The 26,994-nt window shown below is 42.5% G+C and overlaps 4 protein-coding genes across 13 annotated transcripts; 2 read left to right on the top strand and 2 right to left on the bottom strand.

Annotated features, from left to right (window-relative positions):
- The first annotated feature begins 725 nt into the window (after positions 1–725).
- homezb (homeobox and leucine zipper encoding b) lies at positions 726–6,381 on the top strand. Of its 3 annotated transcripts, XM_029117290.2 has the most exons (4): positions 726–891; positions 2,142–2,507; positions 2,967–3,035; positions 3,132–6,381. In XM_029117290.2, exons 2-4 carry the CDS (start codon positions 2,220–2,222, stop codon positions 4,422–4,424), a joined length of 1,650 nt encoding a protein of 549 aa, XP_028973123.2. In that variant the 5' UTR covers positions 726–891; positions 2,142–2,219; the 3' UTR covers positions 4,425–6,381. The 3 variants fall into 3 exon arrangements, with proteins under 3 accessions (XP_028973123.2, XP_028973122.2, XP_028973124.2); XM_029117289.2 differs by having other exon boundaries at positions 2,967–6,381; XM_029117291.2 differs by lacking the exon at positions 2,142–2,507 and having other exon boundaries at positions 2,967–6,381.
- Positions 6,382–6,494: 113 nt separating this feature from the next.
- On the bottom strand, positions 6,495–9,296 carry cideb (cell death inducing DFFA like effector b). Its single transcript, XM_010887691.4, has 5 exons — positions 9,127–9,296; positions 8,187–8,310; positions 7,877–8,035; positions 7,443–7,633; positions 6,495–7,182 (listed from the first exon to the last, which is right to left on the bottom strand). The coding sequence occupies exons 1-5, from the start codon at positions 9,150–9,152 to the stop codon at positions 7,041–7,043; spliced, it is 642 nt and encodes a 213-aa protein (XP_010885993.2). The 5' UTR covers positions 9,153–9,296; the 3' UTR covers positions 6,495–7,040.
- Positions 9,297–14,507: 5,211 nt separating this feature from the next.
- tinf2 (TERF1 (TRF1)-interacting nuclear factor 2) lies at positions 14,508–22,802 on the top strand. Of its 2 annotated transcripts, none has more exons than XR_004575340.1 (9): positions 14,508–14,849; positions 15,590–15,792; positions 17,496–17,594; positions 17,690–17,785; positions 17,942–18,176; positions 18,272–19,112; positions 21,298–21,345; positions 21,481–21,560; positions 21,717–21,825. XR_004575340.1 is itself a non-coding variant. In XM_010887692.3 (9 exons), exons 1-9 carry the CDS (start codon positions 14,819–14,821, stop codon positions 21,834–21,836), a joined length of 1,773 nt encoding a protein of 590 aa, XP_010885994.2. In that variant the 5' UTR covers positions 14,508–14,818; the 3' UTR covers positions 21,837–22,802. The 2 variants fall into 2 exon arrangements, 1 of the variants encoding a protein (XP_010885994.2); XM_010887692.3 differs by having other exon boundaries at positions 21,278–21,345; positions 21,717–22,802.
- A 64-nt stretch (positions 22,803–22,866) lies between these two features.
- dhrs4 (dehydrogenase/reductase (SDR family) member 4) lies at positions 22,867–26,963 on the bottom strand. Of its 7 annotated transcripts, none has more exons than XM_010887697.4 (10): positions 26,867–26,949; positions 26,642–26,697; positions 26,473–26,563; positions 25,628–25,805; positions 25,355–25,456; positions 24,784–24,854; positions 24,629–24,680; positions 24,365–24,499; positions 24,212–24,267; positions 22,867–23,656 (listed from the first exon to the last, which is right to left on the bottom strand). In XM_010887697.4, the coding sequence occupies exons 3-10, from the start codon at positions 26,547–26,549 to the stop codon at positions 23,542–23,544; spliced, it is 786 nt and encodes a 261-aa protein (XP_010885999.1). In that variant the 5' UTR covers positions 26,550–26,563; positions 26,642–26,697; positions 26,867–26,949; the 3' UTR covers positions 22,867–23,541. The 7 variants fall into 7 exon arrangements, with proteins under 7 accessions (XP_010885999.1, XP_019899020.1, XP_010885997.1 ...); XM_020043461.3 differs by lacking the exon at positions 26,867–26,949 and adding an exon at positions 26,783–26,822; XM_010887695.5 differs by lacking the exon at positions 26,642–26,697 and having other exon boundaries at positions 26,473–26,612; positions 26,867–26,962.
- Between the last annotated feature and the right edge of the window lie 31 nt (positions 26,964–26,994).

Below are 26,994 nucleotides of genomic sequence, written 5' to 3'. Positions count from 1 at the left end.
ATTTTGAGCATGTTTGTGGCTGGTGACACTATAATTAAATATCTATTTAAAACACTGAAGCAGCCCAAATGAAAGTTCTAACGGCAAAAAAGTGTTGCTATAATTATTTAGATATGAAATAATATGTTATAGGTCAAATTCACTCAAAATAGGCTAAATCATTTGTGTTCCTTTTGTGCCGATAAAGGTTTGTTTTTGCGACTGTTACAGAGCTATAGTTGAAAGAGAGTAAAGCCAGTGCACTATCCAGGAGGAATGTAGGTATGTACCAAAAACTGTAGAAGCACAAACAAACCTTTCAGCGGCACAAACAGAGCATAAATGATTGAGCCTATTTTGAGGCAGTTTGGAGCAGGTTGTGGGGCTGGTGACAGCTAAAATTAAATGTCTAATATATAAAACGCTGCATCAGCACAAACGAAAATTTTAACGGCGACCTAAAGCATAAGAGATTCCCTCACGGCGTAAAGCCAAAGGGAATCACTGACGGCGACGTTACATGGGAGCAAGTTGAGGTCGCTTATCTAGATATCTGTGGCAGAATCCACCCCCCATATTATAGCTGCCCCTCCCGTCCGTCCCACTCAACATCCCGCTCAACATCCCGCTCAACATCCCGCTCAACATCCCGCTCAATATCCCGCTCAACATCCCGCTCAACGTCACTTGTCGCTTGTCCGTCCTGCTAAAATTCTACTCGAGGGCTCCCCCTAGTGAGGACGTCCATCTGAGGGATATAGCTGCCTCTTGCAGTGTTATCCAATTTGACTGGATCGTCGAGTGGAATAGGTACTGGCCAAAACGGTGCTGCTAAATTTCACTACAGTAAAAAAAAAAGTCATCATAAGAAGTTATGCATAGCTGTCTATAAACGGCATCATCACAATTAACGTAAGTACAGGTAGCTAACCATGCAACCAAGACTAGCCTCATTTGAAATTGTAATGCGTCTTCACAGTCTTCTCGGGAGAATACACAGAATTCCTAAATTATTTGTTGATACGCTATTTGAACTACATTTCAAATAAATTATGTAAATAGGAGCATATCAATGCTGAATGTTTTTTTTTCACAGCTGAATACACCAGAGCCTACCAGCCAGATACTAAGATAGTACATACAGTGGTGCTCAAAAGTTTGCATACACATGGAGAATTTGTAAAGAAAACACGAGTGAGCAGGCAAAACACGTTTTTTATTTCTTATAGGATTCACATTCAACCGTAGGTCATAACAGAATGGCACAATCATAAAACAAAACATGGCAACAAATAATTTTTTTTACTGACCCTAGTTCAAAAGATTACAAGCCCTTAGTTCTTAATACTCTGTATTGCCCCCTTTAGCATTAAAGATAGCGTGCAGTCTTTTGTAATAGTTGTCTATGAGGCCCTGAATTCCTGCAGGTGGCATAGCTGCCCATTTGTCTTGGCAAAATGCCTCCAGGTCATGCAAAGTCTTTGGTTATTTTGCTTTTTCAGTTTTTACCTAATAATTGCAACCAACTGGTGTCCCAGCAGGTCCAAGTCCCTGATTAAGGGGTTGCCATAACAAAGCACTGAATACCCCTGTATATACTTAGCTAATAACCTATATTAAACTTTGAAAATCACTTCCTACATACGGATCATTATAGTTCACAGAAGTCCATTAGTAGCTAGTTGTACAATGTCACATCTAAGGCTTAAAAAAGAATCAAAAATTATTTCAATTATTTAATGTTTTAGATTTTGATAATTTCAGCCTCTCTGTTAGGCAATCGATCTAATGGTCCTAGAGGCGGCTGGCGACGTGAGATCCACGTGTAGTTGATACTACACACATTGCGCAAACACATTAGTTGGCAACGTGCAGATTTAAATACAATTATACTACCTATCACAAGGAGTTGAAAATAAGTATTTGGAATTATTTTGCTCTGTGGGTATCATCTGATGGTTTGACAAAATAAATTCAAGCTCGCAAGCAAATGGCAGTGTTAATCATTTGATAATGATAGGCTGTACAAAAAGTATACAAAAAGCCTGTAAATTCAAATTATGTTCATATTACTAGTGATTAACAGAGAAAAACAAGCAGCTGAGAAGTGAATTATCTGTACCAAGCTGCTTGAAATATAGAAGTCCTCTTTTAATATCCAGATCAGCCACCCCAATACCACCACCACCACCGTGCCGACCTCCAACTTGGATTCATCACCCTCCACTACCTCTGACCCCATGGAGAACAGCAAGGCGGGCATAGGGACAGCACCCCACCCCATTAAGAGAGGGAAAGGGACTGCTTCCCCCTACAGTTTTGCCCCGGATCCCTTGGGCCTCAACCAGAACCATGTGGTGTGTCTGCCTCTGGTCACTGACCGCCAAAAGCTCCTCTGGGCCTACTCAGACCAGATCCAGGAACTAGACAATGTGGCATATCTCACAGAAGCATTCAAAGCTTTCCCCTACCCGACCCTTGAAGAGACAGCCGCACTCGCCCAGCGCAGCTCTATGCACCTCGACCAGGTAGATTCCCCTGTACAGTCTTATCCCTTGTCTTCTTGCCCTGATACAAGGTTCTTTGTCTTTATTCCTAGTTGGCTACCAAATCTCATGGGGTGACCTGTTCAGGTACAAAGCTCCATTCCATTAACAGCCTGTCCAGTAGCCATATGGGCTCATCAGCCATCTTTTACTAGGGGCGGCAGATAGCTTAGTATCAGACCACTAAGTTGTATCAGACCACTTGCTTGAACAAATCCCCAAGCTAGCAAGCTGAAGTCTGTTCTGTCCTTCAGCAAAAATAACTAACCACAGTTGCACCTGTGAGTTACTTAGAATAAGAGAGCCTTCTTAATGACTTAACTGTAAAGCAATGAAAGCCATGTATCAGACATTTCCTCAGTCTGTATGGTTGTTGTATTCGGAGTCCAGTAATTATACGACAAGCTTTAAAAACAAGCCCTGTAATCCTGTCTGTTTTAGGTCAGAGTGTGGTTCATGGTGCAACGGCTGCACGTTGGAATCAGCTGGGAAGCAGAGGAGATTAGTGAGGCCCGGCACAAGATGTATGGATCCAGTCAGGTCCAGGAGATTGGTGAGGCCCGGCACAAGATGTGTGGATCCAGTCAGGTCCAGGAGATTGGTGAGGCCCGGCACAAGATGTATGGATCCAGTCAGGTCCAGGAGATTGGTGAGGCCCGGCACAAGATGTATGGATCCAGTCAGGTCCAGGAGATTGGTGAGGCCCGGCACAAGATGTGTGGATCCAGTCAGGTCCAGGAGATTGGTGAGGCCCGGCACAAGATGTGTGGATCCAGTCAAGTCCCAAAGATGGACAAGAATGACAAGGTATCAGAGATGACACGTCCCCTTGGTGGTGACGGAGAAGGGAGTGGGCATTCTCCCGTCAACACGTCTGCTGAGTGTGGTCGCGTGTTTTCACCTGCTCCTTGCAAACGTCTCAAACACCACCTTGTTGCTGGGCCCAATAAGGTCAGTCTACAACCGCCTTCTCCACTGCCCCAAATCTCTCCACTCCCTGTTCACTCAGTGGGGCCTTGCACAACAATGGGGCAACCCCTGAATGTGAGAGTCATCGATAACTACGTCAGATACCACAGGCCCAATAAGCAGTCTAACTCTGAGCTGTGGCAGAGCTTCCTTCAGGACTCCAAACCTTCACAGGTGGAGCTAAGGCGTCTACAAGCCCTAACGAATCTCAACATGAAATACATCCGCAAGTGGTTCGCCAACCGCCGCTTTTCATTTGGGGTCCATCACCGTGTCAAGGCCAACCCGGAGTCCGAAAATGGCCAGTCACAGCCCAACAGTAGGCGGACGCAACCAGCAATGCCACACCATGAAAGCGGCATAAGACCAACAAAGAAACGGGCCTCTAATGCAGATGACATTGTGACAAAGTGCTACAACGGTAACCATGACACACCCCACCAGATGAACTCAAGTTTGGAAGGGAAGGAGGTAGAGAAAGATCTGAAAGTAAGGAATGAAAAAGGCCTGGGATCAGCAAACGATGAAACACCAACCAGAGTTAGAAGATGCAGAGAAATAAGGGAGAATTCCCAGGAGGACAAAGGGAAGGAGGAGCAAAAGGATGTAGGGTTCGCCAACGTCAGAAACAACCGCGGAGACACGCCTCCTAAAATGAGCGGGAGGACTAAGGTCAAGACCGGGGCCCAACTGGGACTACTCAGACGATTCTTCCTCACCTGCCAGTGGCCCAACGGGGACGACTACTCACTGCTGCAGCAGGAGACGGGCCTGTCTCGACCCTACATCACCAAGTGGTTCAGTGACACCCGTTACCACATCAAACGGGGCAAGGAGCACTGGATAACTAAGGAGGATCGCCTGAAAGTCCTTGCCCAGATAAGGGAGAAGCAGAAGGGACAGAGGAGCCCCTGCATGCTGCGTCATTAGCGGTATTCACAATGCTAACGACGAGGCTGGTAGCGGGGAGAAAGAAGCTGAAGGGACCGCTGGGACCATCCCAGGCTACGCCTCCCTGAGTACTGATGTGGAGGGACGTATCATCTGACAGTTTGAAAATGAAAAAGCCTATCCTAACCTATAGAGCAATGGTCCCCAACCATAGATACTAGGACTCTTGGGGGTACGTGGCCTATTAGCAGAGTTGAGGACATTGATGAGACCATAGGCTTACTGGTTTGCTTAATGTGAGGAGGTACTCGGGGCTGAACGGAATTCTGTTTCTGGTACAGTATTTGAAAAGGGTGGGGAACCAACTGGGAGTGTTGGCGAAGATGATGGAAATTAAGCAATGAGTATTGAGACTCACCCCTGTTGTAATCTACTAGACAGGTCGGAATGGTTCGGTAAGGGGATATTGGGGTACGTTTGGTATTACACTGAAAGAGCTATCTTTCTGTTGTATGTTGGAAACTAGTTGTTGATTAACTTTGGCTAATTTATCACATAGTCTTAATAAGCACTAGGCTACTATTACTTATAGCCTCAATTTGTTTGGGGAGTGAAACACTGCATTGAACCATACCAGCTACTCTTCGTAAATTGAAAGCCTATTAACAAAAGGATGTAACACATTTAGGTCCAATGACGACAACCAAGTTATTCCACCAAAGCTACCCAAAACATCTTCAAAATGTTAATTAGTGTGGTTGCACTAGTGTACTGTACAGTGACGTCCAGGTGACATACTGTACCAGTTATGTTGGTTTTGCTGGGGTGAAACACACGTTTTGGGGTGAAACACCCGTAGCTGTTGGAATTCACATTATGTGAAGGCACCAGTGGCATGCCTTTGCTTGCAGTAGGACACCGTTTGCTGTGAAGAAAACCTGGCCTACACTTTCATGCCGAGCTGCTTTAACCCCACAACATGGGTGAGGTCTTGAGCATGAACTGCCTGGACAACTCGCCATCATTAAAAAGTCCATGACTTCGGTTCCAAAGCATATCCGGTTTGTGGAGTTAAGCTGAACTCAAACCTGGATCATGCAGCAAAGCCATGATGCCATTGTTTAATTTCATGGAGTGGCTTAGTTCTTAACTCATTTGAAATGTTGTTGCCGGACCGACAAAGAGCATCTGCTGTTCAATATCCCACAAAAGGTGCTGAGTTAAAGCGGCTCTGTGTTGAGAGTGGGACAAAATTCCTCCACAGCGACTGAAGAAAGCAAGTTGGTGTTCGTTAAATTAATTAATTAGTAAGCATTTAATTTTTTAATTCAACCTACCTTTTTTTAAATAAAAAATCAGACAGGGCGAATACTTTAATGTCACTGTACATGTAATGTTTATCAAATCGACCGTACATTGTAAATTAGCCTGCAATAATAAGCCATTGTTTGCACGTAAGTATGAAATGTTATCTGCACATTCATGAAAGCCTTAAGCCCTTTATAGAATATTGTGCTTTTCAATTTCATATATAGGTAAAAGAAAAGACATATCCACAGCAACATCCTTGAGTTCTACCATCATTTCAGTTTTGCCAGTTTTAAAATGTCCTGTTCTCACAGTTATTATTGTATTGTCAATTTAAGCCCCACAGGTTTGTGTTTAGAGTTTAACTATTACATGTTATTGATGTTCCTTTTTTAAAATCTCTTCAGTGTTAAGAATTGGGTGAATTTCGCCTATTTAGTGAATCCCAATAATCTCTCATTCCACTTAATGTGTTGTTTTTTACTTTTCCAAACAAGTTAAAAATATTGGATTGGTGTAGGCATTGGCTCAGGGCAGTTCATGAAGATAAGCGAACAAATTGAACACTTTGGGGAAAGAGACATTTTTGGGATGGTTTTGTGTGGTTTTATGACGAGTTAACCATTTATGTAATCAACAACAAAACAACTCCAGCTAAATCTCTGAGTGTTATTATGTTTGTGTGTGGAACAGTTCTGTTTTTATGAATAAACAGTCACACAAAATACATGCAAACCGTCCTGGATGGGGTGGAAAGATGTCAAATAGCGACCAATGGATTGCCCATTCAGACTGAAGAATCAATCAATCAAACTTTATTTATATAGCACATTTACAAAATGCATTTCAAGGTGCTTAACATGTAAGACAGAAAAGACAGTTAATAAATAATGATTTGATAAAATAAAAGGTTTAAACAAAGGGGATATATTACTAAATTCATAATTAAGAAAGCCCACTTAATAGCTTTTGGACAAGTGCATGCAGGAGAATAGAGAGATTATAGACAGGAGAGAACATTGCCTTTCCTTGTCGTTAGGCTGATCTTGTGTGGTCTTATCATTAGTTTCAAAGAAATAAGTCTAATCAACAACAAAACAATTGGCTGTTTCTCAGGTGTAGCCAAAATCTCAGTATCTTAAGTACTCTGTATTTCAGTTTCACTTTTCATGGTACATTGTCAAGATTAAAAATGGTTTAAATCCTCTTTTACAACAAATCTTATAAACAAAATGGCGTATCACAACCCACACTACCTAGCATAACTCAGTCAGTCTCGCTTTTTCTTAAACACACATGAACACTTTAGAATTAATTTGGTCATTAGTTCTCGGTCATAGTACTGGATTAGTTCCAGTAGTCCAGCACCTCTTCCCTCTGGGGCTGCCAGAACTCCACTCCCTCAATGATGCGCTTGATGAGATTGGCTGATGTGATCAGCATGTAACCTGCTGCCTGCAGGAAGGAGGAAGCTAAACGAAGGATCTCTCTGAGAGAGAGAGAGAGAGAGAGAGAGAGAGAAAGGGGGAGGTGTCTTTTTTTGGAACAATGGGGAATTCTCTAAAGTGTCTAGACACAGAAGTAGAATTTTTTGCAAAATGGTCCATGTTTTTAAAATGTAGCTGCTTTCAAAAAGCAAATGCATTCATATCCATGTTCCACATTTTATGAAAGTCACCTGACTATGCAAACGGCATAGCACAAACATTCATGTATTCTGAGAATAAGTAGGCCAAGCTGTCTACTAACCTGAGGACTTTCTTGGGTCCCAGACATTTGAAGTCAGCGCTGACGGAGTACCGGCCTGATAAGGTGCCTTTCACGTTTAGGGAGCCGAACACGTCTTTGGGATTCTGCCGGTACAGGTCAAAGGTCACGCGGGCTATGTCCCTTCCTGCCCGCTGCTGGTTGGTGTCCAGGGCATTTGAGAACTTGGCGGCCTGTGGGTTTAGGGTAAGACATGAGGTGACATGAGGGCACATTGTTAGTTGATATTACTGCTAGCAACATCACTAATCAGAATGCGATCTAAATGACAGGCTGTGTTTGTGAGTTTTCACCGACCACAACTGGTTCAAGCGATAAACCGAGAATGAATCAAAGCACTGCTTCCATCGCTTGGCAGCTGACATTGCTGTAATGCGCATGCACACGCTGTGCTTTGGGGACCACGTTCATCTTACCGCAGGAGGTTTCCATTTCTGGCCAGGCTCCAGGGCCATGAGGACAACGTTGTCCGGAAGAGACATCAGGAAGTCTTCGGTGTCCACCACTGTCCCATCCTCCTCGCACGCCAGGACCACCGACAGGCTGGACATGCACAGCATCAGGGCCTGGCACACCTGGAGTGACCGGGAAAGGAGAGAAAATCCGATCTCAGCTGTGTTTTTGTTTTGAAGAAGCATTTACATTCTTTGGGATTCGCTTCCGTGTCCCAGGTCTGGCCTTTAACATCTGGAAGTCGTATTTTTCCATCATGTCCGTCTCTCTCACCGTCTCTCTCAGTTCTTCCAGGTTCCTGGCATTGACAACCTTTCTGTTGCACCTGTCGTGGGAGCACACTCTGAATGGTTTCGGGGCGGCGGGGGCCGGTGACCACACCCGCCGAGTCACTGACCTATGGAGGAAGAGCCGGAAGAGTTCATTTGGTCAAGACACCGGCAGCTAAGGTATAAGTTGCCTGGCTGCAGATCGACTCATGCAATGCCATTGCCACCCAGTTGCATCTTGGGTAGGACTTGGAAAATGCTTGTTCCTGTTATTTGATTCCCCAACCCTCCGATCCTAACCTGAACCATTTACAAATGACCAAATATGAGTTAGGAAAAGCTTGTGAGGCCTCCACCTACTCCTGGATACAAAGACAGTAGTGTACATTGGCTGATTTTAATTTGATCTATGTGGTAGGAGACCACATATCTTTAGGACCACTATGCTGGTTCAGTTGCTCTGTGCTTTTCTGTTATCTAGATAATGATGCTATATTTTTCTTAAGTGTTGGGCAATTTTTACAGCTGAGGTTCAATGTTTAATTCCATGGGGAAGGGTGGTTTTGACTGAGTTGTACAGGTTAGAGATTGAGACTAATTGGACAGCGAATAATGGATCGAAGATGATCTCCTCAGATGCTGATACTGTGTCTGACAGACGACAGTGGTTAGAAATGAGAGACTATAATGCCTACTAGTCAAACTCCAGGGATTATAATATATTTTCAGCGGTTGCTGTCACTATGCCATTTCATCAACTCCCCTAAGGTTACAACAACCCAATCAGTTACAAATACAGTGAAAACTTATTTTGTGATGGACCTGACCAAATAAAAATCACAATAAGAACAACTGATTGAAAAATATTTTCCCAGAACGTGGGTGAATGGCATTATCCAGACGCAGTTAATACATAGTAGCATGATGTTAATCTGACTACTTACCTGATCAACGAAGATGTCGTCTCCATATCCTTCTTTTCTTCTGTTTTCTTGTCCTCCTGTTTTCCTCTTGCTGTTGTGGTAGTTTTTGTACTGTGTTGTGGTACTGTCAATACTGTAGCCTCGACATGTATCAGTTCCAGGTATTTCTACTGGAATGGACTTTACCCTGGCCTGTGATGAGGAATCAGATACAGACGCATAGGACAAAGTTCTCTCTCTTTCCGCGTGTGTGTGTGTTTGTGTGTGTGTGTATTATCATACTTACGAGAAGCTTAATCAAATTTGGCGTTTGTGTAAGAAGGTTTTGCCAGTTCTTACTTTTAGAATAGGATGTTTCAGAGTTGTCATGTAGGTTGGGGTTAATGTGAGATGTAAGGTTCGGTTTAGATTAAGGTCTGCAGGTTTACAGTATGTGTTCATTTGGGCACCAGATTAATGTATAATTAATACAATTGACATCACAGTCACATTGGGAAAACCACCATGTAATTTTGAAGATCGTACATGCAGGAGTCATATCAAACAAGGGCTCGGTTTACTATGGCTGAGGTGAAGAGAGTATTAGATAAAGCAGGTGTAACATCTCCGACAAAAGACCAGGTGTGCTATAGTCGGTTGGCCCACCTTAGGGCTGAGGTCTGGGAGCAGGTTCTGGGCCTTTATAATGGTGTGTGGGAGGAAAGGAAACTACCAAGCAGTTGGAAGGAGGCTGAGGTGGTGCCCATCTGAAAGCCAGGGAAGGATCCAACTAAACTGGTGTTTCTTAATGGGGGGTTTAGGTTAGGTTCTCCCAAAAGCCAGCCCACACTCCAACACAGTAGGTGGCGGTAATGCATCAATACTTGTGTTGAATGCCAACCGCCATGGAAATTCCAAAGAAGTAAGTAGCATCATGCTGGCAACATTAGAGATTCTGTAGCAACAAGAAGACTTCCGGTTTTCGTATTTTGCCTTCAGAATAAAGGTCTGAGGTTAAACACGATATAAAAAAAAAATATTAATACATTTTGCCACTTTGCTTAGTGTATATTGTCAACATGTATTGTAGGAAATGTTCAGGAGACTCAATAGAGTGATTATATGCAAAAGAATCAATGGGCACTGTATTTGCAATTGTTGCTGACATTTTACTCCGCCCATACTTTTGACCACATTCCAAATTGCTGAACAGTCATTAATTTAGCTCCATTATTCCTTTTGTTAATGGAGGTGATAATCACCAATTGGTGATTACTTAACAATTCAGCCAAAGTTCTCAAGTAGTTGTCAATTACTTACATTAACTGGTCATTATCCTGCTGTATCACCTTTAGAGATGTAGGTGAGTCCAAAAGTCTGTTTCCAGTTTTATACTTTTCAGAAAAACAAAATCAGGTCATAACCAATTTCCAACTATTACATACAAGAACAAGTTCAACTCTATAAGAAGGATATATTTTATTACAACTACATTCTAGCCATATCTTTATTTGAGAACAAATATGTATTTGTCCATATATTGAAAGATACATGTTTCAATTGAGGAATAGGAAGGCTTGTGTATTGTGTATGAGTATTCAGTAGGGTTTGTGGACTGTAGAGAAAATAATAATAATAATAAACACTTCTTGCTTGGGTACAGACATTGTCTCAGAGCCCCGGTTATCCAGTACCTCCTACCAGACGATAACAGAGCAGATGTCTTGGATGTCCTTATGTAAGATTAGGGTTAGGATATCAGCACCTGAAATACAACAAATATTCTGAGAGCCATTGTGCAAGTGCACATTATTGCATGATCACATTATTTCAGACTAATCTTCATGTAATAATGTACTTGGAAGATTCTTTTCATGGCGTTCACCATGTGCTGAATATGTTCTAACATTAATGCAATAACCTTTTTTCTGATAATTCATATAAAATAGAACATCTCATGTTGTTTTGAATTAATTAATGTTATCTCCAAATAGGAATGCTTTAGTGAACAAACACACATAAGGACCACAACTACTTCCATCTTTCTGAGCTTTGAAATTCCCACAACGATGATAAAATTCATATTTCAGAACAATGTCCACAACCTTTGCACGTAAAGCCAAATACTGTAACACCAGATACTTCTGTAGTGGTTGAAGTATGCCCTGCAGTTCTTTCTCATGCTGCTTTAAAGAGTCCATGTCAGACTGACCATTGGTGGTGATTTGGGTGTTGCAGATGACGCCACCATTGACAGCACCTTGTAAATTATTTCATTATTTCAGGTTAAACTGTGGATATTTGTAACATGCACTATTAAATATAGTTTTGATTACCACAATAACATACACGACGGATCTCTTGACAGTACTCCTCTGCACGCCAGCTTGGCACAAAAAGCACCTTTCCTCGATATGGCTGAACTGATGGAGAAGCATCATGGGTAATCATGGACTCCTGCTGGTCCATCGTTGAGTTCAGTGGTCTGATCGACATTCACCCGGATCGTCCTGAAATCATGAAAAACTACATTCTTGTTCTGTACCCAAGCAAGAACTGTTATTATTTTCTCTACAGTCCACTCTCCTGAACATTTCCTACAATACTTTCATTGTGGCATATAGAACAGTTTTTTCTGTATGAGTCAATATGTATTTAATATCCATTGAGTTACATTGTGGCCAATGGTATGGGCGGAGTAAAATACCAGCAACAATTGCAAATACACAGTGCCCCTTGATTTGTTTAGCATATAATCACTCTATAGAGTCTCCTGAACATTTCCTACAATACATTCACTGCAGCATATGTCATGGAAAATCAAGTCCACAACGACTAAAACAAAAGCACTTCAACTCAGGAACTTGTGAATCCAATACAAGAATGACATACATCAAAGCCCTTCTGCAGATACACCCAAACTCTAAGTCCAGGACCATGGCTTTTATATGAAACTTCCCCATCACGCCATCTGACCATCCTTTTTTGGGAGTCCCCTCGGGTGGGGCCCTCCTCTTTGTTCTCTGTCTCTTCCTGAATGTCCTTAATTAAAACGACTAACTCATGACAACCTCATGGTTCATATTTGGGTCACGCTTCCAATGAACTCAAAACGGTCATACATTTTAGGGTCATAACTGTCTGGACACAAGATGATGCTCTATTGAGGAGTCCACTCATGATGGCTCTCGGGACAGGATACATATATCATGACGATTATATACTCCCTGAGAGCTCACTGTCCCTGTGTGTGTGGGTGGAGTAAATTCGAGAAGTAATTGTCTGTGTGTCTGGATTGCACATTAATATATTTCATAAAGCGAGTGATTATGCATGCATATTGATATATTCATAAAACGTGTGATTATATATGCAGTTTACAGAAAATTCCCTCACACGTATAAAATTGATTTCTGTGTACAGTAGGGAGAACAAGTATTTGATACACTGCCGATTTTGCCGGTTTTCCCACTTACAAAGCATTTAGAAGTCTGTCATTCAACTGTGAATGACGGAATCTAAAACAGAAATCCAGAAAATCACATTGTATGATTTTTAAGTAATTAATTTGCATTTTATTGCATGACATAAGTATTTGATACATCAGAAAAGCATAACTTCATATTTAGGTACAGAAACCTTTGTTTGCAATTACAGAGATCATATGTTTCCTGTAGTTCTTGACCAGGTTTGCACACACTGCAGCAGGGATTTTGGCTCACTCCTCCATACAGACCTTCTCCAGATCCTTCAGGTTTCAGGGCTGTCGCTGGGCAATACGGACTTTCAGCTCCCTCCAAAGATTTTCTATTGAGTTCAGGTCTGGAGACTGGCTAGGCCACTCTAGGACCTTGAGATGCTTCTTACGGAGCCACTCCTTAGTTGCCCTGGCTGTGTGTTTCGGGGCGTTGTCATGCTGGAAGACCTAGCCACGACCCATCTTCAATGCTCTTACTGAGGGAAGGAGGTTGTTCACAAAGATCTCGCGATACATGGCCCCATCCATCCTCCCTTCAATACGGTGAAGTTGTCTTGTCCCCTTTGCAGAAAAGCATCCTCAAAGAATTATGTTTCCACCTCCTTGCTTCACAGATGGTGTTCTTGGGGTTGTACTCATCCTTCTTCCTCCAAAAAGGTCTATTTTTGTCTCATCAGACCATATGACCTTCTCCCATTCCTCCTCTGGATCATCCAGATGGTCATTGGCAAACTTTAGACGGCCTGGACATGCGCTGGCTTGAGCAGGGGGACCTTGTGCGCGCGCTGCAGTATTTTAATCCATGACGGCATAGTGTGTTGCTAATGGTTTTCTTTGAGACTGTGGTCCCAGCTCTCTTCAGGTCATTGACCAGGTCCTGCCGTTTAGTTCTGGGCTGATCCCTCACCTTCCTCATGATCATTGATGCCCCACGAGGTGAGATCTTGCATGGAGCCCCAGACCGAAGCAGATTGACCGTCATCTTGAACTCCTTCCATTTTCTAATAATTGCGCCAACAGTTGTTGCCTTCTCACCAAGCTGCTTGCCTATTGTCCTGTAGCCCATCCCAGCCTTGTGCAGATCTACAATTTTATCCCCGATGTCCTTACACAGCTCTCTGGTCTTGGCCATTGTGGAAAGGTTGGAGTCTGTTTGACTGAGTGTGTGGACAGGTGTCTTTTATTCAGATAATGAGTTCAAACAGGTGCAGTTAATACAGGTATTGAGTGGAGAACAGGAGGGCTTCTTAAAGAAAAACTAACAGGTCTGTGAGAGCCGGAATTCTTACTGGTGGGTAGGTGATCAAATACTTATATCATGTAATAAAATGCAAATTAATTATTTAAAAATCATACAATGTGATTTTCTGGATTTTTTTTATTCCGTCTCTCACAGTTGAAGTGTACCTATCATAAAAATTACAGACCTACATGCTTTGTAAGTAGGAAAACCTGTTAAATCGGCAGTGTACCAAATACTTGTTCTCCCCACTGTATGTAGATGAACTGTCTATTATTGTGTTTAGCATTAAGCTTAAAGAGTGTGTGCAAAATATTGTGTTGCTAGATGTAGCACACCATTCCCCATGATTACACAGGTTTGTCTTACTGTACACACTCTCCTGAACATTTCCTAGATTGCTTTCTCTGTGGAATATTCAATAGTTAATGAGCTATGAGGCAATATGTATTCCATATTCCGTCATTGGCATTGTCTGAATTTTAATAACCACTTTTTTTAATATCGAAATTACTCTTAAATATGATCATATTTGAAATGTTGTCAATGTTTTGAGAGGTACATTTTCTTAAACAATTAATAAACTCAATTTATCTCAGTTTTGAAGGAATACGTTGATCTCTTTTATTCAGAAGTATTCCAGTCTTTCGGGACCCGGAAGTGTTTCTTTAATGTTGCTCACAAGACGCTGATGTAAAAGTAGCCTGAAAGGAAGTCTTCACGAAGAAAGCGGGAGAGCATCTCTTGTTCTTAAATTATACAAACTTTTATGATCATAGTTAGTGGGAGAGATACACAATTTGAAATTCTGGAGTTGTTTTCGGTTATACCTAGCTACGGCAGCAAGTTAATCAAGGTTGATATAACCTCGTCAATTTATCCAGCAGTTTAGACAGAAGAAATATTTTGTCAACCCAAAGTTGGTTAGGAAAGTTAGCTAGCTAGCCAGCCAGCCTAAGTGTATTCTAGTTAGGTTATCAGAAAATAGCCAATCCACCTAATTAAGACGGCACGATATGGCAACCTCAACTAGAAAGTCTGAAATGGGTAATTCGTTTTTAATATTTCTTTATTGATAATGTTTTTGTTTACATTGCAGCTGGTGAGCTCAGACAGTATTAGTCGTTTAGAATTATTTGACTGCAAAAACAGTAATATTATGTTTGTAGTTTGATAGCAATCTAGCTATAGCGGGTATACAGAATATGTTTCCAAATTAGCTTAATTATTTTCTAGTTAATAACAATCGTGTAAACAAGACAGCTACAGTAGCTCGCTAGTGAGATGTTTTACATAGACAAAGTGACAGTTTTACAATCTGCCAATGAAATCTTGTCATGACCGATTAGAATGCAGAAAATGGTTGTTAACCAGTTGAATCTCTTGTTTTGATTAATATTATTTATTTTGTTTCTAATGATGTTTGTTGTGGTTGGATGTTTTAAAGAATATGTTGAGCAGCTTAACGTAAACACGATCGTACTAGTAATCAGTAGATGTTACAACAAATGTTTAGTTGTAGCGAGCAAGATTATAGTCTTTTTTAAATTTTTTATCTAGTATTTTTTTTCAGTTAAATCTAGTGAAATGAAGGACAATTATTACTGTGGAAAGTTGTTTTTAATTATATGATTTATTCTCAGCTGTTGTTATTTTTGGAAGGAAAGTGTTTTATATGGTTGAGCACTATGTATGTGTTTAAATTATATAATTTTGTTCTGAGGTAGCTCTGTGTACAGTTGAGTCCCTCTTAAAAACAGCCAGTCACTGTCCCCCCCCCCCCCCAGACATCTCCCTCCCCTTTTCCTCTCTTCGACTCCTGGCCCCTCCTCTCCGTTTGGTCTCGGCTGCTATGTGGAAGGTGATGAAACAACGCGATGTGATGCACTATGGGAGGCTGGAGGAGTTTGTGACCTCCTGCTGCGAGACTGTCCCTGGCCTGCTCACGTCCCGACACCAGGCCAAGCTGGCACTGGGCCTGCGAGCACGGGTGGGTGTGACTTTCATGAGTGTGTTCTGGAAAACCGTTAGAGACAAGCACACTCGGTCCAGTTGGAAAGACTTGATCTAGTTTCAGGGCTCCAAACAAAAAAATCTATTATTGGCTCCTATAGGGGGGGAAAACAGGCGCCAAATAATGTTTTTAAGAGCCACATAACAATGCACTTACTTTCATTCACCTTGTTGTGTGCATGTCTCTCCTCTTCCGACTTATGAACTATAAACAGTCAAATGACTTTTTATTACGCAGAATCTGAGCCAGTGTCACTGCCACTGACCATGATTATGTCCATATCACTTGGCCACTGAGTGTAGTTTGGCCGTCTCCTCTTCTTTTTTGCAGAAAGCCAGCATTTGACACATGGTTCAGGATCAAACTGTTCAAGTGATGGGCCTTCAGTGCTGATCCTGATTAAATCTTCCAAGGTTGACACATGGAGTGAATTGCGTACTTTAGATTTGATCCTGTTTTGAGTTGAAAAACCACGTTCACACTGAGCAGCCGAAATTGGTAGGACAAGCATTATCTCAACTAGATGCAAAACATTAATATAGCAGACTAATAAATAAACACAACATAAGGCTACGGTGCATGAACTGGAAATTATATCATCATGAACCAAACCGTAGCCTACTCACCTCACAGGCCAGAAAAAATTGAAATATATCTATCTACAGAAAGCTGTTTCTAAACAGAACTATCCAAAAACAAAAATATATATATATATATATATATATCCTAATCCGTAGGAAATGTGCATTTCTCTCTTGCGCGTTCACTAGCCTACTGCAAAGCTCGCAGGTCAGTAGGCTATCATCAACCTAATCTTTGCAGCCGACAGAAAACACTTGTTTATTAATAAACAATTAAAATGTCTCATTGCAAACCATAGACAATGGCATATAAGAGGCGCAAACAGAGCAGAAATTGCAGGCGCGGCTCGAAATGGCTGTTATTTCAAATAGAGCATATTTTAAACTAATCGGTTAACCGGTTTCAACCGGCTAATGAGGTTTGGCGGTCGGTGAAGAACATTTTTAGTTTTCGCCATAGTGGAAGGGGGCCAGACTATGTACAAATGAATGACGTTAACAAAACAAATGAAGCCATAGGCTACTGGTTATAAAACATGCACGTAGGATGCACATTTTACAATCAAAGAGATTAAATTTGTATTGTCGCCAATGGCGACCTTGGCAGAAATTTCACTTGCAAATAAATATATTTGGTCGCAAATGCGACCATTTTAGTGGCAGTTTGGAACCCTGAGTTTTCTGCTGTTGGGACATGTACTAATGTTAGAAATCAGCCGTTTGGTATAGTGGTTGAGATAATGAATCGCGTACCCGGTTGTCGAGGGAGACAGAAATTCAATTATTTATTTTATCCATTAGATGGTGTTGTTCATAAGGTTACGGACCCGGTCTTCCTTACTCAACCTCATCTCACTCAATCTCAAAGAAACTTCCGGTTGTCCTCACCTTTATAGACATCCCAAATTGAATACACAATAGCCCATTGGCTATTTACGGTCGCACTTTAAATGAACGTGACTTTCTGTGTACGGATAAACAGATGATCTTTTGTTATCTAAACATAAACAGGACGCTGTACGAGGTGCTTCCACTGTATTAGAGGTTTACCACCTCAGAGTACCTCATGATCATGTCTCTGGTGTTTGTTTTTTTTAGCTGATCTTGGAGCTGTGCCGTGTCCAGGACCCTCCAGACCCGGCCGCCATCCTCCCCCACCTCGACCGCATCCATGCCCCCACCCAGTCCTCTGCACTGGTGAGTGAGAGTCAGACGCCGCTGCCTCTACGGGGCTGCCATTTTACTGGTCTTTCATCACCTGAGTTGTGCCTGTATTTGTGTGACTGTGGCAGAAGAAGGACGTGAAGATTGAGACAGCGGTGGCCAACCTCCGCGGCCTGGTGGAAAGCTTGCTGGAAGACCCCTCAGAGAGGGAGCTATTCTACAAGGTCAGAGGGCGTTGTCTTGGTTTTACTGTTGGACTGAACGGCTTTCCATTAGGGACCATTTACTGCAGCACCAGCCTGGTATTCTAGCCGTCCCAGTCAACCTCCATATGTGAGGACCTCTACAAACACGGTGTCCCTCTGTCCTCCTCCCTGCAGCTGGAGTTTCCGTCAGAGTACGGGCCTCAGTTTGAGCGGGAGCTGGAGAAACTGCTGTGGGAGTTCCTGTTGAGACTGGACCAGCTATTGCCCGTGCCCAACCTGGCTCAGACGGTGTCCTGGCTCTCCGCTGCCCCTCCTGTCCTGGAGGAGTGTGCGCAGGCTGCTTCTCAGCCCCAGCTCCTCAGGACTCTGCTTCAACACCAGGTCTGTCTGGGACACTTGGATTCTGCAGGTGGGTCTATGTGTTGCACCAGTTGCCGGCCATATCTTCCAAAGCCTCTGTGGATGTTTATCGTGTGAGCTAACACCATCTCTCCTCCTTGCCAGCTTCTCTCCCACCTTGTATGGGCGACTCTGTCCTTTCCTCCCTGTCCCTGCCGCCGTCTGGAAGAGTGGCTCAAAGCAACCAATCAGGATCCATGCCTGCGTCTGTCGCCACCCCAGGTCCTCAGTCTTTAAAGGCACTGACCAGTCAAAAACAAGTCAAAAACAAGTCATCTCTCATGATGCCGGTTATTGGTGGGATATCTAATGAAGACCTTCCAGTCATGGCTTCAACCAATAAAATGGCAAAAACCAGCCAGGGTGGTTTTATAATCCAATCGGATTCAAGGGAGGCGGAATCTGAGTCAAGGGAGAAGTCCAAATATACAGGGGTCAAAAGTCGGGAAGAGGATTCCGAAGACGAGGAAGTGTTAGTAACAAAAAGAGGGAGGAAGAGGAGTAGGAACGAGAGAGACGGAGAGAGCAGAAGAGTGCTCCGGAGGGGGCGCGTGGGGGAAGTGGAGAACGACAAACAGAGTGAAGAGGAGGAGGCGACGAATATCAGTGACGGAGAGAGGAAGAGAGACTTCCTAAGGGACAGTCTGGCCCGGTTGGGCTTCGCAGGCCTTAAGATTCCAGAAGACCAGTGTCTCTGCTCTGACTTCACATCCTGTCTGCTCAACCAACCCCGAGTGCCCATCCAGCGACTGCCTTCCGCAGACATCCCCACACATGCCACCTCACAACCTCCTCGTTCCCCTGGCAACCGCACTCCAACAGCGGTGAGGTCTCCATGGGGACAGAATAAGACAGCGGTGCGCCGGCTTCCTTCGACCAGGCAACGGAAGTTGATTGACAGCTCTCTGACTCTGGAGGTGGAGCTTCCTGCGTCAGCTGACAAAGAGTAAGATTGAGAGGAAAACAGAGGTGCTGATTATTAAACTGCCTTAAAGACTTTCCTATACCAGCCCAGTGACCAGCGGTGTTCCCACTGGTCATGGAATTTCTGGAATATCATGGGATTTTAAAAAGTATATTCCATACATGGAAAGTCAGGGGATTTTATATATTTTTTTTTAGTCCAAGTCATGGAATTCCAGGGAATTTTGTAGCATGTTTAAATTTTAGTTGCCCTTTTTAAACATGTATTTTCCATGTAGGGTTATTTCCCACATTTCCCGTATTGCGTGTTGTTATGGTTAGGCTACTTAATGTTTCAGTGTCCATCCCCTTCCCGCTCGTCAACTGGCAATCACTTCAGTCAAGATATGTGGTCTCCTGTACCGGCTAACGAAGGCAAACAGGCCAGGAAAATGTACATTTCAAGAGCTTTGGCTACATAATGATGACTTAAAAGACTTAAAAGTTGAATGTAAAGTTTGTAAAACTACTATCAATCTATCAAATATGGGAGAGGGAGCACTTGGCAGCCATGCAAACAGTAAGAAGCATGTTACCCGCATGAAGCCGACAGGAGCATCATCTTAATGATAATCATAACTGCATTACACCGATCAGCCATAACATTATGACCACCTGCCTAATATTGTGTAAGTCCCCCTTTTGCCGCCAAAACAGCCCTGACCCGTCAAGGCATGGACTCCACTAGACCTCTGAAGGTGTGCTGTGGTATCTGGCACCAAGATGTTAGCAGCAGATGCTTCAAGTGCTGTAAGTTGTGAGGTGGGGCCTCCATGGATCGGACTTGTTTGTCCAGCACATCCCAAAGATGCTCGATTGGATTGATATCTGGGGAATTTGGAGGTCAAGTCAACACCTACAACTCTTTGTTGTGTTCCTCAAACCATTAATGAAAAACCAATTGTGGCAGGGTGCATTATCCTGCTGAAAGAGGCCTATGCCATTAAGGAATACCATTGCCATGAAAGGGTGCACATGGTCTGCAACAATGCTTAGTTAGACGGTACATCAAAGTAACATCCACATGAATGGCAGGACCCAAGGTTTCCCAGCAGAACATTGCCCAAAGCATCACACTGCCTCCGCCGGCTTGCCTTCTTCCCATAGTGCATCCTGGTGCCATGTGTCCTCCAGGTAAGCGACGCACACGCACCCAGCCATCCACGTGATGTAAATGAAAAACATGATTCATCAGACCAGGCCTCCTTCCATTGCTCGGTGGTCCAGTTCGGATGCTCACATGAAGGCATATACGCAACAAACTGCGATCCACTGTGTTCTGACACCTTTCTATCAGTACCAGCATTCACTTTTTTTTTGCAATTTGAGCTACAGTAACTCGTCTGTTCGGATCGGATCGGACCACACGGGCCAGCCTTCGCTCCCTAAGGGCATAAATGAGCCTTGGCTGCCCATGACCCTGTCGCGGGTTCACCGCTTTTCCTTCCTTGGAACACTTTTGATAGGTACTGACCACAGCAGATCAGGAACACCCCACCAGGGCTGCAGTTTTGGAGATGCTTTGACCCAGTTGTCTAGCCATCACAATTTGGCCCTTATCAAAGTCATTCAGATCCTTACACTTCCCCATTTTTCCTGCTTCTAACGCATTAGCTTTGAGGACAGAATATTCACTTGCTGCCTAACATATCCCACCCACTGACAGATGCCATGATAATGAGATTATCAGTGTCATTCACATCACCTGTCAGTGGTCATAATGTTATGATCAGTGTATGTTTAAGAAGTGAAAAGTTAGTTTTGTACTGAAAGGGTCTGTGAACTAGTAAATAAAGATTGTAAACTGATGGGTTTAAAGTACTGTGGGCTGGTTTGTCTGCTCACTGCTCTGCATAAACCTGCTTGTTTTTCCGTTCATTATAGGTCATGGAAATTCAGCTTTTTAGTCCGTGAAAGTCAGGGAAAAGTCATGGAATTTGACTATTGACTTAGAGTTGTTTTCTTTAGCCAACTTTTATCATCCCATACATGCATATTCATACAGATATATGAAATGGCTTGACAGCAATAACTGAATTTGACTGAAGCACAAACGTTAGTCAGATAACCCCTTGTGCTGATTGGAAAATGCGTATTGCCATAACTGTTGAAATTGTCCAATATTTGCAATAATGCTCTACTTTACAGGAACTGTGCTTTCCCCCTAGCCTGCTCCCCCTCCTTCGTACCTCTGCCCCAAACGAGACGAAGCACAGGTGACGTTTTCCCGCAAGTAGGCTCTGATCATTTCTGTGTGAATGCATGTACTCACAGATGTCCAGTTCTGTGTTGGTATGTGTGGACAGTATCCGTCTTAACACGTTATTTTAAATGTACATTTTTCTGTCTAGAAATGCTAAGTTCGCCAGGAAACACTGAGGAGGTCATTGGAGATTCAGAGGACGAAGCGACAAAGAACTTCAAAGGCAGGGTAAGAAATAATTAATACCATCCCACTGCTGTTAGGGTTATGATCCATTGTCACTATTCATGTGACTTCCAACAGCCACAAACAAATGTACCTTTGTGACTTGGACTTCTAGGTACTACCGAACTGTCTTTCTTAAGTGCTCTTTGTCTCCCCCAGCTGTTTGTAAAGCGTTACTACAGGACCAAGCACAACACCTATGTCCCCACCCTCAGGGAGTTCTGGAAGCCTAAACTGGCAAGACGAAACCTTCTGTCTCCCGGCAACGGACACAGATGACACCTAAATATCCACAGATCCATTGCACATTTATTTCACAACCCAAGCGAAACAATTACTTTGGAATGAGCTTCATTTTGAAACCTGTGGGACTTTTGAAGTCAAGAGGATTGACTTATGTAACCAATAACTTAGTACCTGCATGTTGTAATAATGGTATCCTCAGATGTACCAACACTTCCATTCATGGAATATGTTGAGACAGTAATGGCTGTACAGGGTGAGGTAATAGTTTTCACAAATTGTTGCAGATATTTTTCATTTATAAATATTATAAAGGGATTATCAGAATTGGACATAATTCTTACGTAATGTCTTCAGTTATTGATGCCTGGCTGGAATAATTGAGTCAACTTGATCCTTTTGGCTGAAGGGAGGTGTTGCTAAGGCTTGTTAAATATACATTTAATTTACAGTCAAGTATGTGAAATGTCTTCATTTATGCACTCTTGCTCGATAAGTTGGTGTTTTAATGTATACTTTTTCTTATTTTCATGTAATATTTAATACACATTCTAATAAAACATTTTAAAATGCTGACAGTTGTAGGACCACTGGAAGCTGTTTCATATCATGCCTCAGAAGTGACAAGAACTTGTCAAATGTTTTGTTAATATTTTTAAACATCCATTGTCTTCATTGCTGTGTAAAAAAGCTATGATTACATTGTGTTCAATAGAATATGCTTTGAGTCATTGCTTCAGCCTTTTATACACTGTTTAGTGATGTATGTCCCGGACAATAAAAACAAACTATGTAGTCATTGTGTTTTATGACGATGTAGAAGCCGGTCCAAATGGGTTGAACCCTACTTTTGAGCTCAGAAATGCTTACTGTGATGCGTAAAGAAAAAGGGTAACATTTAAAGAGATCCAGTTTGCAGTAATTGCTTAATATGTCAGAAAGTTACAATACTTTTAAGGCACTCTCTGATTGAACCCAGGACGTCAGTGTTCTTAGCTGGGTCTTAACCATTTTAGACAGATGTCCATTTATAAATGAACTTTAAGTAATAATTTAGGTACTCATGGAGATTTGCAAGGATTTTATTAGCAAAGGGGGAATCGTGTTGACTAATCCCTCTTGATGACAGAGTTAGTCATGTCATCTCAACACCAACTAGGTTATCATGAGGGATCAGCCATAACCACAAAGAAATGGACTACTTACAAATGGAGACGGCCTTAAAGACACTTGAACAAAATCCATAATAGAACAGTTTGACGAGATTTCTTTCCATCTCTATTCACATAGCCTATTGGGGAGCTATTATCATCTACAAACAACTGTCAAGCCATCATCAATCTCCAAAAGCTTATAGGTTGTGAGGCTTAAAGGAGCAATTATGCATTATTATTAGAAAATCTCCATTACATCTGCAGTAACAGTGGAATGATAGTGTTTCACAATATTTATACACCCAGAAATTATTTGTGTGCATCCAAAGCGCATCCCAAAAGGCCTTAAGTAGCATACAGTTTTAAACGTACGATTTACTCTATTGCCAAAACTAAAGATGTTTCTGTGCCAATCAATCACTTATCAGATTCCGGGTCCCAGACAAGATTTAGTATCAACTTTCTTTAAAGTAATGAGGAAAGGCCACATTCCATTATTCGTGTGTCGATCTGTGCTGCCTCTTGACACCTTTCAGTACCAAAGTCTGTGTTGCCAGAATCTGTTGACAATTTCCAGGGGATCAGTGTCACAGTCGGCAGCTCATCCCTCCCGTCGCGGTAATGGTCTCTCCAGTGATGTAAGACGCGTCTTTAGAACACAGGAAGGCGACCACTCCTCCGATCTCTTCCGGCTCACCAAGCCTGAGACAGTAACACAAACATCCATGTATTGGTTCTACAATCATATTACCTTTAATGTGATATGATGGTAGTTAAACATACTATAATGAATTCGGCATTTTAAACGGTTCATATAGTTTTGTTGTGTACTTGATGAACATAGTCTTAGAGCCCATTATGTGGCCAAATTGTGTATGACACTAAAATACCTATAATGTAAAAACACAGCATTGACCACAACACACAAACTGGTTGTTTTCTCACGCAGGCGGACTGAATCTGATATTTTTTCCACTAATGGAGCTATTGGCCAATCACGTCGAATATTTTCACATTGATTGGTCTCAGAGCTGGTCAAAAGACAAATCAAGTTCAGAATTTGGTCACTTGCATAAACATAGCTAGTGAGGCATTAGTACCATTGTTTCACACAGGGTAATCCTGCCAATTCAGTCATCTGTGCCAGGGGACACATTTAAAAAAAATTAACCAAACCCACTCATGTGTATGGAGGTACCCTAAACTAGATGATGTTCCATAAGAATGAGCTGAAGGCAACAATTTAATACAAAGAACCTTTTAATGCTAAGCTGCTTTTTGAACTCGCCCAAAATGTCTTCATTCTGCCACAACTGAGAAAGAAGAAAGGTGAATGGTTACAACTCCCATTTCTGAATGAATGATAAAAAGACTAAGGAGGTAATGATGACAGAAAGGAAGGGTCCTCACGGCTTGGCTGAAGCTGGTCTTGATGATGCCGGGGGCAACACAGTTGACCCGAATATTACACTGGGCTAGTTCTGGGGCCAGGGCTCTGGTAAGTCCCAACAGTGCCGTCTTACTCACACTGTAAGGTCCCAGGGCCTGTAGGGAACCGGTCAAAGGTCTTAGTTTAAAAAGAAAAAATAATAATCATCATCAAACCAGAATAACACTAAACAGACGCAGACACGGCAAACCCTGTTGATTTAGTAAGTAGTAAGAAGACCTAACCTGTATAGGCTGGTACCCAGCGACAGAAGACACAAACACAACACTTCCACCGCTGGAAAACAAACAGGCGGTTGACATGACATACATTTAAGTTGAACACACAGCACTTTATTATTGGTTCTCCCTTCAATTCCCCCTCTCTCGCTCTCTCTTACCCTCTCTTTTCCATATGAGGCACCACCAGTTTGGTGATAAGAAAGGCTGACTTTACATTCACATCCAGGATCTGTTTGAAGGGTGCACAATAAAAAATAAAATCAGCCCATACAGCACATCCCACTTTTTGGGTATCTATTTTCTTATGCTATCAGTCTTCATAGGGTGAGTAAAATAATGATCTCTTATCAATGTGAAATTTGACATTTTTGGTTAGGTTTTTGGAGCAGGGTTTTCCAAACATTTATATCCAAAGACCTACAAATATATATATATATATATATATATATATATATATACACTTTCGCAAAGCTGCCAATAACATTCCTAACCATGCAGCTTGTACGCACTGCTATGTCTACCGATGGTAATTGTGCTAAATTGTTTATGCCATGTTCATATGCTACCTGATTGTAATCGTCATTTGGAGTGGATAGGAAACAGTAGGATTGATTACAAAAAACTATTTCTTAATAACATAAGTAACATTTAAGTGAAAATAAGGAGAGAAAAAAAAATACTTTTGACTGGTTCGTTAGTATCTAGATGACACTGCTCCCAATCACAGACCTTATCCCAGACTGCTTCTGTGGAGTCCATGATGTTCCCAAAGAAAGGGTTGACGGCTGCATTGGAAACCAGGATGTCCACACCACCACACTGCTCCACAGTCTAAACACAGTAGAGAGCCATGACACTTCCGTTTGGGCCTATTGTTCTGCTGCTGACTAGGTGTCATAAAAAGGCAACTATTAGTACACTGCTTGAAGATGCATTAAAGGTGTGCTGGGTTGAACTGCCTTTTGTATTCAACTCCAGTACAGAATATGGACTTTTTCTTGCCATGTTAACTAGTCGTTCTCTGTCTTCACTTTTCCCAACGTTGCATGTGGTGCCGGTCACTTGGATCTTCTCCCTCTGCAGGAGCTCCACGGCCCGGTCCACATTGTTCTGGCGTCTGCTGCTCACCACCACATGAGCCCCTCTCTGGCCCAACGCCCGGGCTGTAGCCAGACCTATTCTGGAAAAAGAGCACCAACATAGACTGTTCGGTATACGGGGGTTCAGAGTTCAGCCCAACTGGGTGGTCTGACCAGGATTGTAACCCTTCCCTTGAGGTCCAGACCCTGCTGGCTTTATGGTCTACCTGATCATCAATGTCCCCCACGTGGTGTAGACTGACCGTAAAATGCTTCCAATAATGCAGAGCAAAATATAGGCACAGAAACCATTACTTAGAAACATAATGAATGTCAGTTACATGGGTATATATGGAGTGCACCAGCACTATATCTTTGTACAGGGGTACGAGGTTGTGGATGATGATGCAGGATGTACAGTAGTTCTGGGTAAAAATGCTAGGCAGCAACAGCATAATGAATATATAAAACAGGAGCAGCGGTCTATGCGATGTGCAGTGTCAATATGCATGTGTGAGGGCCCATTCCAAACCTTTTCAGTGCTCTAAGGGCAAAGAGGCACTGAGATGCTTCACAAACTGTAGGTGTATGTGGACCATGTTAATTCCTTGATAATGACATGGACACCGATGAAATCTGAACCCACTCATGACCCCACGTCCCCCCTTGCTTGTCTGGTAATTAACCTGACATATTTTATTGCCCGATGTGCAATGGCTTATTGTTTATGAAATAAAATAAATGCTGCTTGGCGCATCCATTCCTTACCCTTCTGTGGAGGCAGTGACTATGGCAACTTTTCCAGAAAGACTGCCTTGAGACCCAGCTAGACTGGCACCAGACATCTTTCTTGTTTGACCTGCGACAGGATAGGTCAGGAGGCGCCTAAAAGAACACCTTAACATTGCCTATAAAGAGAGAACGTTTTTCAACGCACCCACGTTCCAAACTCCATTGGTGGCAAACACGGATGTTGGATATCAGTATGATGACCTAGATTATGAAAAGCAGTAGGTGAAAGTTGAATTGTTCAAGCATGCACTGTAATGTGTACTGGGGTGGAAATAAAAACAAATACCTTAATTTGTACATTGCATTCAACATCGGCGACATACAACACCACTGGCGTAAGTTTGGTTTATAAAATACAAGTTCTAAGTACCTTAGCATAGACCTCAGTTCAGTCAGTAACAGAAGACAGGAACAGAAAAACAGCTTCAACCAAAGTTTCAACACCAGAGCTCCAGCATTTCCGGTTAATTTCCAAAATAAAAGCTATGCTCTGGCTGA

The sequence above is a fragment of the Esox lucius genome, chromosome 24 (assembly GCF_011004845.1).
Source record: "Esox lucius isolate fEsoLuc1 chromosome 24, fEsoLuc1.pri, whole genome shotgun sequence".
Lineage (NCBI taxonomy): Eukaryota > Metazoa > Chordata > Actinopteri > Esociformes > Esocidae > Esox > Esox lucius.
Note: the sequence above shows the minus strand (reverse complement) of the source record. Positions and strands in the feature narration are given on the sequence as shown.

Excerpts from the sequence above, each read along its gene's own strand:
- dhrs4 (XM_010887695.5), bottom strand. The coding sequence starts at position 26,609 with ATGTTAAGGTGTTCTTTTAGGCGCCTCCTGACCTATCCTGTCGCAGGT. Across the intron at positions 25,457-25,627 it reads GAGAACGACTAGTTAACATG|ACTGTGGAGCAGTGTGGTGG; the intron begins GCAAGAAAAAGT and ends TACTGTGTTTAG. Across the intron at positions 24,268-24,364 it reads AGACCAGCTTCAGCCAAGCC|TTGTGGCAGAATGAAGACAT; the intron begins GTGAGGACCCTT and ends CTTCTTTCTCAG.
- tinf2 (XM_010887692.3), top strand. The coding sequence starts at position 14,819 with ATGGCAACCTCAACTAGAAAGTCTGAAATGG. Across the intron at positions 15,793-17,495 it reads CACTGGGCCTGCGAGCACGG|CTGATCTTGGAGCTGTGCCG; the intron begins GTGGGTGTGACT and ends TGTTTTTTTTAG. Across the intron at positions 17,786-17,941 it reads AGAGGGAGCTATTCTACAAG|CTGGAGTTTCCGTCAGAGTA; the intron begins GTCAGAGGGCGT and ends TCCTCCCTGCAG.
- cideb (XM_010887691.4), bottom strand. The coding sequence starts at position 9,152 with ATGGAGACGACATCTTCGTTGATCAG. Across the intron at positions 8,311-9,126 it reads ACGACATCTTCGTTGATCAG|GTCAGTGACTCGGCGGGTGT; the intron begins GTAAGTAGTCAG and ends CTTCCTCCATAG. Across the intron at positions 7,634-7,876 it reads AGAAATGGAAACCTCCTGCG|GCCGCCAAGTTCTCAAATGC; the intron begins GTAAGATGAACG and ends CTAAACCCACAG.
- homezb (XM_029117289.2), top strand. The coding sequence starts at position 2,220 with ATGGAGAACAGCAAGGCGGGCATAGGGACAGCACCCCACCCCATTAAG. Across the intron at positions 2,508-2,966 it reads GCTCTATGCACCTCGACCAG|GTCAGAGTGTGGTTCATGGT; the intron begins GTAGATTCCCCT and ends TGTCTGTTTTAG.